General features: G+C 38.7%; 1 protein-coding gene across 3 annotated transcripts in view; it reads right to left on the reverse strand.

Annotated features, from left to right (window-relative positions):
• Positions 1-16,058, reverse strand: part of GRIA4 (glutamate ionotropic receptor AMPA type subunit 4) — a gene marked incomplete at its 3' end in the record, with an annotated part of 229,397 nt that overhangs the window by 211,806 nt on the left and 1,533 nt on the right. For all 3 annotated transcript variants that reach the window (XM_080612922.1, XM_080612923.1, XM_080612924.1), the window contains exon 2: positions 15,830-15,988. In XM_080612922.1, the coding sequence (XP_080469048.1) occupies positions 15,830-15,988 (159 nt within the window). The remainder of the gene's footprint in view (positions 1-15,829; positions 15,989-16,058) is intronic.

Below are 16,058 nucleotides of genomic sequence, written 5' to 3' on the forward strand. Positions count from 1 at the left end.
AATAGCTGCAGCAAGACAAAATGGAGGAAAGAAAAATGCCACACATTCTGCTCCAGCATCTATTACCATCTCACAATCTTCCATTTGTCTTTCCTGTACTGCAAAGACACCCTGGTCTATTTGTCTACCTCCTATTAATGAATTATAAATATACTTGATAATTAAAATTTGGTATTTCCAATCCTGGCTATGCTGTGGCACGGTGTGTGACTCAAAGCTGTCACTCTGTGTTAAAAGCAAGGTATGCAGCTCTCCAGGTCTTCTGGCTGCATTTCAAGAAGCCTTGCTAGAAACACTTAGCAGACATGCTGTTAGGACACAACCACAGTGTATTAAGTCTGAAGAGTAAGAAAAAAACTCCACATAATTTCAAGGTGTTCAAATAAGCACTAGCTATTTTGCTTATTAAAAAGTCTGAAAGTTTCCCTCTGAAATCACCTATTTTTGCAGTCACTTACATTCACCTTAGGGATTGCAATTGAGCTTTTAATGATAGTACTTGCTGCAGTAAGCCTGGGGCTAATAATCAAGTGTTTATAGGCTCCTACCTCTATGGAAGAGCAGCTGATACCCTCTCCAGCTCTGCTGTCTGAGGATGCGGGTGGGCAGGCACCAGGCAGTTCCTTATCTGGACCCTAGCAGCCAGTCACAGAGATGGGCACTGCTCAGCACAGGCAGCAATGGCACGGGATGGAGTTTAATGTAGTTTTGCTCCAATATTCTCAAATAGCTGCAGCCCTCCATGGCTTTAGTACAATCCTATCAGCTTAACCCAATCTCCATCCTAAAACAAGCCCTTTACCAGGTGTGTGCAAGTCCCCTCCTGAGGCCAAGCTGGGCTGGGCTGGGATAGACAGTGACACCAGCACCCTGCAGGGAGAGGAGCCATAAGCCCTGCACGGGAGCACTGCCAATTCTCAATGTGATGGTGAAGCAGCAGCTCCTCCATAGGTCATTAATGACCTGTAAAACAGCATGAATCCAACACAATGCCTGCCCTGGTGTGCCTCACTGAAATGGAAAGCACCAGCTTTGCCTACATTCACCCACTTTGGAAATTAAGGGATTTTAAGATTTCTAAGATTCATACAGGAGATTCTTGACTCTTGGGTTTGAATGTGAGAAAAACAAAAGCAAAGCAAACAATTAAAAAGGCACCAACAACAAAGCAAAACCGTCACCCCAAACATATGTGAATGCCATTCATCTTGCTCACACCTGATCACATCACTAACCCTCTTCTAACAAAGACATGAATGATAGAAGGACACTAATTTAAAGACATTTTCTGCCCACACTGAAGAATTTTGTCTATTTGACTAAATACTGCTTTAGTCACAAATAACAAAACTCATTGACTACAGCAGCCTTTTCCCTTATAAGAAAGCTCTTTGGTGTTCTAGGTTTACACCAAAGTCAGTTTCTTAGTCCTTAAAGTAAAAATACTTAACTTTTACATTGCTTCAGTGAAAACGCAACCTCAGCCTGAGGAAAGGCCCTACCTAAGGACAAGTATAAAAGAAACATGGTTTCCATTTCCCACTCCTTCCCAGGAAATAGTGTATCTCCCTGCACACTTGTGCTCCACCTCCTTCTCCCCACTGCCGAGCACTGGAAGACAGCACCACATCAGGTGGTTCACTGAGACTTGACTCCAATTGCCTCCATCTGCTTCTTCTCTTTTTTCCAGGATGCCCTCATTACTGCCTAGACCTGCTGAGATCTGCTGTAACCTCCTGAGACCCAGAGTGTCCTCTGGGCACTACCGCAGATAACAACAGAGCAGCAAGAGGGGCAGAACAAACTGCTGAAGATGACCATCCTGGGAGGGTGTGGAGTGGGACAGAGTTGATTCAATAAACACTTCTGCAATTAATGTGCACATCCCTGAATAGTAGAAAACTGTAATTAAGTGATAAGTAAAGCACCTGAAATGCAGTTAAATATACCAGCTGCTGCTCTAGGCCAGATTTCACTCTGGGTTTACATCTCTGCAAGCTCTGAGAATTGTCTGAAGTCTCTGAAATGTCTCTCACAAATGTCTTCCACACCCTGTGAGGGACAGCAAAGCACTGAGCCAAAGCTTTGTCCCAGGGATTTCTAGCTGCTCATCCTTTTGTTCTCACACTCGGTGCTCTAAATATGCAATAGGATGAATATTATTACAGAGTTATTATTTCTGTCATGAATTTTAAAAACTACCTATATGAATAACTGTAAGTCAAAGTCCTTCAGGGACTATAATAAATCCAAAAGACATCTGAGTGCTAGATTTAGTATTTTGATCACTGAATTAGCTAAAAGAAGTGTGAAAATGCATGTACAAAAAGACAGCTCTCTGTTAGCTATACACATTTACACAGACTTCTGGGCAACAGTTTCAGCCAGAAATTAACAACTTGGTCCAAGTAAATTAACTCCCATCCATGCTTTGAATGGAGTACTGGGATTTGCCCTGCCAGGATGTATGATGCATCAAGTCTCTTCAACATCTCTTCTCAGAAAGCATCTCCTAAATGTTTACAGTTATCAACATAAAGCCAAAATAGAGAGCTTTAAGGATGTTTCATAGAATCATAAAATGATTAGGGTTGGAAGGGACCTTAAAGATCATCTATTTCCAACCCTCCTGCTATTTAAGCATTTTGTAAAGCTTCCTCTACATACACACGGAAGAAACCAAATCAGATGTTTTTACATGTGTCTGCCTCTGCATCACAACCTAAGATGCCATTACAAAATGTTGTAGCATAGCCAGTGACCTGTTGTTATCATTCCAAATCTTTCTTGGTGACATACACTGTCAACCAAGTGCATAATTTGAGACACAAGAAACAATCCTAAGAAAGTAAGCAGTTTGAGCTCCAGAAATTACACTTGTGCCCAAATTCTCTCACAGATAATTCTGAGAAAGCCAGAGTGCGTACATAAGTCATAAATACATACAGGAGGCCACAGAGGAGAATAATGTAAGTCCCACCCTTGTTTTGCTCCCTGTGTAGTTTTGCTCACTTGGCCCCTCTCCTGTGTGGTGTATAGTTGTAGAAGTAAAAAGCCCCAGGAAGCCCATGTTTGCCAGCCATCGTCTCTCCTCATGTCCTTGGCACAGCCAAATGGAGATGGAGTTACTTACTGGGTAGGCACTGGAGAGGCAGAATCCAGCAAACATCTGCTGCAATCCTTTGGGACCACTGTCTGGTGTTACAGCTTCCAGGGTATTAGATCCAAAAGCATTAATTTGCTCTCTTGAAATCATGCATCAGGATAGCCAAATTAATTGAGGTGACAAACACAGCTTTTTCAATCACGGATGCAACAGATGCAGGGAGATAGTTTGATGCATTCCTGTCTTCTGACAGGTTTTGGATGCTTCCATCTCTGTTTGCATCTAGTAAGAGAGGTGAGAAAAAGGGACAGGCTTCCACTAAAAGCTGGACTTGTTCTGTATTCTTAATGTAGACAGTTACAGGCTGTTACCACCACAAGAAAAATAAAATTAAAAAAAAAATCGGATTTTAAATCACTTTGCTATTTTTGTCTTGGTGAAAACCTATGGCAACAGCTTACTATGGTCACCCACATCCCTAAGGAACTTATCATCACAGCACTAACAATAGGCACAACACTTTGAAAGATTGACATTGAACTTCATAATTTTAATTAAGTGTGGAACACTCTTTTTTTGGGCCAGGTAAAGGCCTCAGAGGATTTTATTTCAGTAGGCAAGTAATGCTAACTTATTGTACCAATAATCCAACAGTTTGCAGACAATACTTTCAAACATGGGACCAGATGGTAAGGTAGCACATTATCTTAATGCACATCTTAAGATACCAACAGGCTTAAAACTACATCCGTGTGTTATATTTTTTGTTGCACACATTTAACTCTCACTAATGGTCCTAAGTCTACATAATGTGCAGTCAAGAAAGGAAAACACCACATGTAAGCATGCTCCCTCTGAACTGGAGAGACGACCCTTTAATGTTCTCCCTTCTTTTATAGCCACACAAGAAAAAAAGGCTAAAACTGAGACTTTCTTCATGCTGCTGATTCCCCACATGTACATTCTCTTTCATTACTTTATTTGTCCAGTCAGTTGCTCCAGACTTTAATAGGAAGGTGGCAGTACAGCCCTGCTTGACCATATCAAAGATAAAGGAGCAGGAATGTGAGGCCATGGAGAGCTGTTTTTCAAGGTGATGCTGCTGACAGGGGATATCCACACCTTTTCAAAAGGTTAATGTTATGCTGGATCTCACTTTAATCTCTTTACAGACCCTGTAAGTACAAGGAACTGAAATAATTATTATTATCCGATTATTGTAATTGCTCAAAGGATTTCTGCTAGTCTCCAATTCAGCACAGTATGTGAAAGGCTGACAAAGAATATGTGACTAAGGTGTAAAGCTCTGGTGCCTGTCAGCAAAAGATTCCCATCATAAACAGTATCTGGAAGAATGATAGGCTTTTTGGGGCTTTCATCAGGAAATAAAAATACAGGAACGTCTGTCACCATCCTTCAACATCTGTCAGAGACCCAGAGAAGAATGGAGAAAGCAACCCAGTTCATCTGTTAAACTGTCTTTTTAACACCACCACTCCCTCATTCCATTCACTCCCTTAAAGTATGTAAGTCTTTGCAGTCCTGGAGTAATGATTGGACTTGATCTTAAAGGTCTTTTCCAACCTAGCTGATTCTGTGATTGACCATGATGGAGTCCAAGGCAGACTTGGGGTAAGTCAGAGAGAAATGGAAATGAGCACAGTTTTTCTGAGGTCGTATAGGATGTCATATCTTTGCTGTTCAAGAAATTAATGGTTTATGCTCTGTCCCTTTCCTTCCTGTCCCTGCAGTAGTTAAGCTGATGTCTATCTGTAATCAATGTGTTACAGAAGCTACATTAGGTGCTGAACCCAGATGCCACAGTAGCCCCTCCTGAGGTGTGGGGCAGGAAGAGGATATGTGGTTCATTCCCTGTGATGCCCAATGATACCGCCAGTACAACAGCACTCCTCCAGTGATGCAGAGCTCAGGAAACACCATGTCCACTGCTTTCACTGGTACTGTTTCTTGCAGACTGTTCTGATTTTGTCATGAAAAGCAAGGAGGAAAGGACGATGGCTGATGGAAGAGAATTTTCCCTCTGTCTCTGAACAGTATCTTTTAGTTTATGCTCTTCTATGACTATTAACTCTTACTGTACTTCAGTGGACACATGGACTAGCTGTTACTTCCCCCTCTGTACTAACTTTTCAGCTTAGCACAACTTTAAAGTTTTTCAGTCACATTAGCTCACACCAGCTATAATCCCTATCTCACAAGTACCAGCCACACCTTTCTGCTTTTTTTTCAGAGGCATAGAATTCCCCATTCACAGAGCAGTTAGTCCTTTCTCTGTTCTCAAGAGTCTTTTCCCATCAGTGAATAATGCTTTTTTATAAATACACAGCTCCTGCTGTATCTTGAACCCCTTCTCCCACCCAATGGGGGTGAACAGAAAGTGTACAGCAACTTCAGGTGCAAGGTCCCAAACTCATTTGACACCTTACTCCAAGCAATCTGTAATTTCCCCAGGGGTCCCCGAGGGAAGGGGCCCCAAAGAACCGGCACAGACCCACCTCCTGCCTGGGATCCAAATTATCACACACGCCTGGCCAAACCTCACCAATTACACTCCGCACACGCGCGTTTGCATTAACTGTGACTGTTCTTTTTCTGGGTTAGTTATCTGAGTAAGTTAGTATAAAAACACTTTGTCATTTTCCATCTGACTTTAATAATAACTGAATAATAAATCATTTAAGCAAATTATTTAATGGATGGAGTAGTAGTACACAGGATACTGCAAGTACAGCTATTAGTATACCATAAATAAATTGCTTAGGTCTTGTGTTGCTATGTCTCTTTCTTTTAATTACTTGTGGTATAAGGAAATAAAAGGGTTGTCCTTTTTTTCATCTTCCCATATATGTGTGCTATTCAAAATAGTGCAACAGATCATCAAAGACGGCTATGGGAGAATTTCTTGTATTCCTTTATTCAGGCTTTTGCTTTCTACAAATATTCTTGTGCATTAAATCTCATTCATCATCATGTTTGTGTTCAGGCTGCCATCTCCTCAGACACACAAAGTAGATGAAACCAGGGACTTCTAAAGCTAAATTCATAACTCTTGGTATTTTAAGCTAACAGCCCAAACCCCCCAGGTGAAAGCAGTAATAGATTCACATCCTCTGTGGCTCACAGAAAGTGAAATATGTGTAACACACATGACCATTAAGTTGCATTTGCAGGTAGATGAGTCTGTTAATACAAATAATGGGGATCAGTGTACATTTCTCAGCAAAAACATACTTAATGGTCTTTGAACGTATTTACCAAGCTTATATTACTATTGCTTCAAGCCATACTCCCTCCTGTGGGATTAGAGATGTTCTTTCTTAGGAGAGGGGGAAAAAGCCACCATTTGGGTCCACTGGTGGTATTTTTCAAGAGAATTTACAAGTCGTGCTGTGGCATAAGCCTTGCTACTAAGGGTGTCCAACACTCCCCCTCTGCACAGGCAAGACACAGCACCAACCAGCCAGAACAAACCTCAGGGGGCTCCGGAAACTGCAGAAGTGTGATGTCTGGATGCAAATCATGCTCATGGTATGTCTCTAAATTAAAGACCGACAACAAACCCAGTAGGCAAGGTTTTTTCCTGCTTGCCTACTCTGTAGGACTCCTACATTTAACACAGATAAAGACAGTAGGTGATATGTCCAAATGATGTGCTGATGACATGACAATTTACCTGTGATTCTTTTAGTCTTTAATTCAAGACTGGACTTATTTGGAAAAAAATTACGGGTTGGATAAAGAAATTAGCTGAGGCTAGGTGATTAGCACCTCACTGGAAAGACTGGGTGATCAAAATTGTGCCATTTAGCCTTAGAACACAATAACCTGTGAACGCTACTACATGCTATCCACTCTCCCATTTATTTTGGTGACCTTTACTTTTCTTCTTTGAAGCAATGATGCTCAGAGCCATCACACAACATTTCATCCCCCAGACTGCTTTCACATCTTTTCTGTATCATTTGTAAGGTCTTGTAACTTGGAACACTTCCACATGGCACTACTCCTGACCTGCCAGCCACACACTTTCATGGGGCATATGTAATCCTGCAACAGAGGCAGATGTATGTCTTCCCAATACACCAATATCCTCTCATGCTCTTTTCCTTGCATGTTTGCTTGTGTCTCCAGACAGTAACTAAAATTCTTATCTAGACAATAATGTATCACTTACAGTATTATCCTGTTGCTTTTATCACCCAAGACAGGCACTGAAAAAGGGTACTGATTTTAGAAAGGGAGCACCTGAGAATGAAAACCCTCTGGTCAGGTCTCAACTGGAGGCCACACAAATAGCTAGATACAGGGACTGCGTTAACAGGGTGTGCAAGCAGCCGCAAGAGTCAGCTTCCTACCTGGCTTGTACTTCCTACTTGGAGAAGAAGTGAGAAAAAATCCTGTGTCAGCCAAGAGCATGTGACTATTGATTTTCAAAGGAAACTATCCTCCCAGCTGCAGTGGCTTTGAAAAGTCTATTCTTACACACTCTTCTCAGTTTAAACGGATGGAAATGACCAAGTCTTGGAGGCCTCCAGCAGCAAGCATCTCCAGGACAGATCCACACTGAAAACCAGGAGGAAATCACTAATTGAAGGTCCTACATGGATCTGCTGAGACTGTGGGTCTGTAAAGTCTTTTTCCTTTTTGTCTCATCAGCTTATGTGAGAAAACAAAGGGCAAAGTGTGCTGATGTGCATGTGCATTTTTAAAAACACTACAGCTTTTTACTCCTGAATTTTACATTAATGTATCTGTGCTTGATAAAGTGGTTTTCACTTATCCTCAATAATGTTTTCCAGACCTGAACACAGCACCATCTAGACCCACATCTCACATAAACTAGTAGTGTGAAATACTGCTACTGTAAATCAGCAACATTAAAGTAGAACAGGAAGCTTCTGCAGGCAAAGAATATGCTACATTTTGTACTCTTTGCTCTACAAGAATTTCCTCTTTCCCCTGTCTCTGCCTTGAATATGTACTACATGAATCATTTTACCCACTAAGGAAACACATCTGACCCTGATATTGAAAAAATGTCCATGTCGTATCAGCAAAATCTTTAACAAGAAGAAATGAAGAATAACACAATTATCAAATCCAGAATATTTTGTACAATAACTCCAAATTATTTTGTATCATAATTTTTTATACTAACATATGCATCGCATTTTGCACCACAATGTGAAAATGTAAATTCCATATCCATTTAGAAATGGACCTGAAAACTGAGGCAAACAATGTGTAAAATTCTCAGTTCTTTCCAGCAATTAACTCTCACTATCTGTGAACATTCCTAAAACATGTATTTGATGAATACGTATTGGGTATACCTAAACTGTACTAAAAGGTGATGTGCAAATAAAAATGAAATTCAAATTCCATTGGTGTAAAAGCATACTACACGAATACTTCATAAACGCAATTGGATGAGCATGCATGCAGAAATGGAACAGAAACAACTCCACAGAGGGGCTGCAAGGAACTGTAATGAATAGTTAAAAGCTGATATATTTTAAGAACAGTCTTCAAAATGTGTTTAAAGCCCTTCCCCGCAAATAATCTAACAAATAAGCTGATGAAAAGTGTAAGAGCTTTTTGCTTCTCTTGTGCTCTAGCTGTATGTACACAAAAAGACCCGTAGACACGGTTATGTTGCCCATGACTTTAGAATAATACAGATAGATGCTGCACAAGACTGCATTTTTCAGGAGCTATGGCTGTACATAAATACAAGATTGAAATAGCCTGTGGAACACAAGAAAACAGTAGTCTGAATTACATTCTTTTAAATTAGGCAATTATGTATCAGGGGTACAATTTCTAAATTGTTTTTTGTTGTGGGTTTTGTTGTTTTGTTGTTTGTTTTTTTTTTTTTTTTTTTAAATATAACAGGAGTTAAGCAATTTAATACTTTTTAAAGTTTGAGCTATGACATGAAAGAATGAGAACCTGTTCACCCTGAAAAAGAGCTGATTCCTACTATTCCTTCATTCTAATGCATTGCTGTCTGCAATCCCTGCTCAGGTAGAGTCCCTGTTTAAATCACAGGCAGCTCTGTCTGGGGAAAAAACCTGCAGGACAAGGGCCAATATTTGAACTGGAATTTGTTAATGTTAGTGTAGCTGGCCAAAATCCAGCAAGAACAGTAGCTTTTTAGTAAATATCCAGGTATTTCCCCGTGAGTCCAACACAGTTTATCTATTATCAGCTTCTGAGGAGCATGGTGAAGAGGAAGGATGGGCTGAGTCACTACAATGCACTGTCAAGGCAAAGGTGATATGTATGTGACACTCTGGTTCCACCTTCTTATCATAAGAAACTAGAAATGCAAAAACCAGCTGTGATTATTTGAACAAGTCACTCTGGGAAAAAGAAGAGGGAAGAAACAAAGTCCTCACAATGAAGTAACGCTATTGAAACAAGACAATTGACCTATGCATTATACTGATAAGGACAAATTTTCCTAAGTGCTCAGCAGTAAGCAGTTCCTATTGGGAACGCAGGTGCTGCTGAGAACTCTGGAAAATACTAGAACATCTCTGAGTGCCAAAATGTAAGACAGCCTCTGTATTTGAACTTGGGTGCCTAAAAACAGATATCGCTGATACAGAATTTTTAAGAGTACTCAACCCATAACTGCATTAATGATCAACTGAATCCATAGCAGCATTGCTAAAAGCCGCTAAATCTTTAAAATAAAACCATGAAAAAGTAGTTATGTGAAAACCCAAACTAAATACAAGAAGATAATAAAACTCCTGAGAAAAATAGTTAAAAGCAAAGCAACAGTAAAATTTCCAAACAAGACACTGTGATCACGCAGTGTTGAGTAAATTTATTTTCCCAAATTCAGAGGAACAGTTCTTGATTTACACAAGAATAAATTATCCAGCTTGACTTTGTGTCCCAACATGTAACTTCGGTATGCTCACCTAAGCTGCAAAAGCAGACTGGTGCTGTACTTGTCCAAAACCTTTGCCTTAAGCCAACTAGCCAGATTAATGGAAATCCATAGAGGTGGCCAATTTTTTCTTTCTAATTACACTGGTGCAATCATAAGGAGTTCTTCACTTTTGTGCTAGCACAAGCTTTATCCCCTTTAAATCAGTCATATATTAAAGAATAAGAACTGTGAGGAAAGATTATTCATTCCAACATGTTTAAACCCAAAGAACTTCACCTGCTCAACATCTGAATTTGCACAAGTCATGGTAGGATCTAAACCGTTAAGAAATCAAAGCAGAAATCTTCCTCTCTCTTGAACAGGCAAGTCTCAAAACAATCAAGACCTAAAAATGAAATGCATGAGCTATTTTGACTAGCATACAAACTTAGATTATAATAATAAAGCTGATATTAATCAACTTAAATTACTTGTTAAGTGCTCTGTCCTACACAAGAGGTACTGCACTGCATTAGCTTCTGCAGGAAGAACAAAGGAACACAATCTTTGTTATTAATCCTCTGAAACGAAGATTACGTTATTTCTGTAGCCTGTAATACAGCTTTTGAGTCTACATTTTTAGCCAGTCCAGTAACATGCTTGGACAAAAGTCTTGTTTCATGCCAGGGAAATCCATGTTCTGAATTTTCATTGAAGAAATCTGGCTATATTTCAGCAAAAGCCCATCATTTATTATCCCCAAAATAACCTTGAAAATTAAATCCAGACTCTGATATATGGGAGCTACCGATAGTTAATTTTCTCTTTGCTGTACAGTTATTTACAAGTATCACATTTAGAGCTATGAAAAACTTTGAATATGGGTCTTCGTATATCTTAAAAATATACAGAATCCTTCTTATGGTAAATGACACCCAAGTACACATATATCCTTTGATTCTATCAGCAAGTGCTAATAATAGAAACTTTAAGAGAAATTGTTTTCAATAATTGGAGTCTAGCTTGACATAAACTCTTTGTATTAAAGCAAACCACTCACTTGAAATGGGTTTTTGAAATTGATTCTATTTTAGAAAGGTTCAATTTAATCCAGTTCCATTTTTCTAACCAACTGGCGCATTGTTTGCTTTTCCAGTTCAAACCTGACCGTATGGTATGCCTTTATGGTAACTCTCAATATACTCTAGACTGCATCCTTGGGAATACTGTACTGCTCTCAACAGCAAAATACCATGAAACCCTCAATTCCTAAATAAGGAACACCATGGTTTTAAATTACACTGATTATTAAACTAAGGTTACATTCCTGTTGCTAAATTGAGTTGTAATTATAAAGCAGAATTAATAACCAAATTTAATGAAAATCCCATTATGATGTAGCTTAGCAAATCAAAGCTGAAACTGCTTTAAGTAAAATGACAGTCACAATATAAAGGCAGTACTACATTTGAGCCTATTTCCTGAGCTTTTGGGATGCCTCAGCAGAAAAGTTAACTTCAAGATGACATTGCCTCTCCCCTCAGTAGCAAGAACGAGCCTGGAGACAAGCTCACAGAGAGAGCAGGGTGATAAGAGAAGTTCCTTTCTGTCGAGAAGGCTGCCTCAGACCTTTGTGGAGCTCACCAAGAAACTGCATTCATGCTGGTTAGGCAGAACCAGGCCCTCCAATTTCAAGTCATCAACCCCATGTTAGTCCAGAGAGAATAACACTCAAGGAGAATAACTCCTGGGAAAAGAGGAAAGTTATTCCAAAATACATTTTTTTTAATTCCAGTAGGCTTTTCTTCTTCTAATCCATGCACCATATAGTAAACAAAATTTGATTTTGAGGGTTTTGTATCTACTGGGATTAAAATCTACAAAGAACTGAGTTGTGCAAAAGGTGAAACAAAAGGAGTGTCTGATTTACCCCAATTACACTTATTAGGACTATATTCATCTCAGAATACAAATGTAGTTAAACAGACTCAAAATGAAAAGCTTTACTTTTAGTATGAAACACTGATGAAAGACTTGAATCGATCTCTCTTCTTCCCCATTTAACCTAATCCTGCACAAGAACTGCAAGACTAGTTATACATTAAGGATTTTTGAAACTTCAATGGAAAACTTCTCAACCACGAGACAAGAGCTGGAAAGCAAATAGTTCTTTGTAAAATTATAGAGCTACCTCAAGAGTATGCAAGCAGGTTTAATGTTGACTGCGTTGTTGAGGTATACTAATGTAATATAGATGGCGCACGGAAAGGAGAAAATTATTTCACATTCAGCTGAAGAATAAATATACACAATCATCTTCAAAAATCAATGCATTGACCCCACATCTGAAATTGAGCTGAGGGTAGATTTCTAATCAGAAGCAGGATTTCCTGCTAATGAGGTGCAAACCAATGTACACCAATAGTCAAATGTTTCAGCTCTGGTGTCTTGTGCTCTGATGAGTAAGAACCTTGTACTATTCATGTTCACAATAATTTCAGCTCTCTCTGTCAGTAAGAGAGATTCTCTGAATAATGTATGTTGTGCAAAAGAAATGAACAAAGTTTAAATAAAATAGGGAATGGGAAGGGAAAAGAAAGAGGACTATCTCCAAACTCATAAATCAGATCAATTTTGCTAACTTACAACAGTCTATCTGCTTAAGCAATCCATTTCATATCTATTCATGATTTAGAATAAAAATACCACTGTTCTGGGCCCATTTGAAGAAAACAAAAATTGTGTAAGGTAACCATTAGAAAATAGATAGAAACTGAACATACAAAATTATTCCAGTTTCGAAAGTACATGCATGAATATTTGGATAGCTGTTTTTATCTAATTAAAAGAAAAAATATTCAAGTTTTCCCACTGTTGTAGTGAATTACCTGCTAATATGCCACCCACAATCATCTGTAATACTCTGTTTACTGTCCCTAACACACGCAAGGGGCCAGGCCCTGAATCTTCACAAGTAACCTCTGCAGCAAATGGGAAGAGAAATAGAGGTATCCGGTCTTGTCTCAGAGCTTTATGCTTGAACTCACATGAATATTCATTGCAGTCCAGCAGCTCTAAGGCTTTTGTACTGTATATTTGGGGACGTGTGCACTGAGTAATTTCTACACAAATGACAAGATCCAAAGCTGCTATTTCACAGTGGTTCAGCAAAGTTATCATTTCATATTGCCATGAAATGACTTAATTCAGAGCTGATGGTGGGGGTTCTTTAATTAGGTTAGAAAATCTCACACATCTGTGCTTTAGAAGCCTCTGTCAAGCCAGCAAATTCAATCACACTGAAGTCAGTGTCCTCCAGCTATCAGACAATTGATTTTTGCAGGATTCTGCTCATATTTAGTTTAAGGGACATGCAATAAGTGCATTCAGTTGTCAGTTAGTTTGCCTAGATTTCATTAGGAGATCTGTTGTTTAAAAAATACTCTTCAGTATTAAAATGCTTCAAAAAAGAAGCAGCAGTTGGATTACTGGCAAGAGACTGCAAAATATGAAATAAATACAAACTTGAACTAATGCAAACATACACATTGGTTTAAGTGGGAAATACAGACTTAAATAAACCTATTTAATACAGATGTACAGAGTTATATGAGCATGCACACAGATAAACGTAAACATTTACTTTCTGCCTCTATCTTTGCCTCCCCCCATACTGTAAAGATTCATCATCTCTGAGTCATTAAACTCTTTGGAACTGAAATTAGATTCAGTTAAAAAAAAAAAAAATCAGGTTATGAATCGCTATTTCTATAAATGACAGAAACATCAAGGGACAGGTTTTCCTCAGTTAAAGCAATGCGAGGTAAATACAACTTAAAGTGGCTGGAATGAGAGAGAAGAATCTGCTGTGAATAGTATAAATAAGTAAAGTTTTGGGCAAACCCTTTTTGAATCTATGGTGTTAGACTTACACAGAGAAGTGGTTCAATTTTAGACAATTTTGATTTATGCAAGACAGAATTAATCCACCAATGCTCAAACAGAAATACTATGCAATGCCCTTAATCCAGAAAGTAACAATAGCCTCAGAAATTATCTGGCAGAACTGGATGTGTAGGCAGAATCTAAAATAATTGACTTCACCTAAAATTACTGATTTCAGTATGCAAAAATTTTAGTCCTTTCCTCTTCACAAAAAATGGAAGTTTAAAAAAGCTACTGTGTCATTTGTCTTCATGGAATATATAATCAGTGCCTGCAAAAGTTGACATGCATTGTGATATTTTCTCAATGAACTACAGCTGCATAGATCTTATTCCTTCCAGTTTTAAAGCACCTTTTGAAATGTTTTCTCCTTATGGAGTTTGATATTGATTTTCACCCTAAACACAACTAATACATTGCTCTAATATAGAATTCACACTTAATGGGACATCAATCTTTCCTGCATAAAATGAATGGAGCCATTTTGGCAGCTCAGAAGCTTTTCCTGTTAAATAAGGTGGCAAGGTCATTCTGAAACTTGGAGTACCAAAGACTCATATAAATAAATTTACCAATCATTCAATAAATTATATATGAGAAATGCACAGTACATTGTATGTTTACGTATTAAAAAGTGACACAGAGATGGCTGTGATAAAGTGGAGAGAAACACAGAACTTAATTTAAAGGCACGATGAACACTAAGACCTCCTTCAGTATGTTTCTACTTTACACTCACGCAGCAATGTTGCTTAGGGTATCTACTTCCAGAGGCAATTCACTCTTGAATGAAGAGGAGGAATTCAGAAACTTAAAAGACGACAAAAGAAAACCTATGAAGTCCTAAAACATGAACATCAAAGTAGCAATGCTACTATGGTTTCAGCTTTGCCACACTATGTCCCACCGTCTTACATAATAACATGAATTCCTTCTCCTAAGCCAGACCTACATGAAGATAAATAGAAACAATGTTTTGCTACTACTGGAGATCAAGCTGTATCCAGCACATGTTTAACCACCTCTAAGGACCCTGAGGTGATTCAAATATAGTAAGTTCAGCTAATTATACTTTGATTCTTTAAAAAAAGAGGAAGAAAAAGTAAATGTTGCCTCATTTGGTAAAGGCATTTCTTTTTCTCATTTCCTCTCTGGTGTATGTGCATCTCTATGTGTGCGGGTGAGTGTGTATAAAATATATAGTAGGAAGAGAATATTTGTTCCAGTTGAGGTGGTCTGTGAAATCAAGTAAATCAGATACTAACGTGATTTGGCACCAATGTATGGATGCATAGAGACATATCCACAGGATGTATGCATTACGAAATGATAGGAGACATTTACAACCTAGAATATAAGAGCAGGGCTGCCTCAAGTGACATCACCAGATCAACTGCAGCGTCAAACAACTCAGATATATTATCCTGCACACCACTGCTTCCCTGTCTCCTTTCCAGCCATTAGAAAAGCATTTGTGAGCACAAGTATTATCGTATGTTTTCAAATACACACAAGGCACACCATACCCAAAAGCAACCAAGAGGAACTGGGTGTGTACGGACTGATCGAGACATTCATAATTTTTCTTTACAACAAAAATTCATCTCCATAGAAACTGGAAAACAAGAAACTACAGTAATAACACTAAAGTAAATGCCACATCAGGTTAGTCCGCAGAAGGCAGGAGAGGGGACTTTGCTCCACTTAGAAACTAGCACAGATTGCTGCCCCTTTTGCTCTTCTGCACAAGGTATCTATACTGGAAGACAGACTTACTGATGTTTTTGAAATACAAGATAATGATGTGATTTCTTGTTATTTCCACTGCAATTTACCCATAAGGTGGTCAGATAAATGGCAAGTTTACTTACAGGCATTTGTTACAGCAAAGCTGTTAGCTGTTTCAATGTTGTCTACATGAGGAACCAAATTAAAAGGTGCTTCAGATGCATTGGGGCTGGTGTTATGGAGAAAAATTGCTAATCGAAAAGCAGTATATTCCTGATCTGTGTTCCTGATGAAGAGACCACCTACAAAAAACATAAAAAAAAAAAGGCAAAAAGCAAACGAAGCAGCATGAATTATTTGCAAGCTACTTAC

This window comes from Psittacula echo, assembly GCF_963264785.1.
Source record: "Psittacula echo genome assembly, chromosome: 3".
NCBI classification, from domain to species: domain Eukaryota; kingdom Metazoa; phylum Chordata; class Aves; order Psittaciformes; family Psittacidae; genus Psittacula; species Psittacula echo.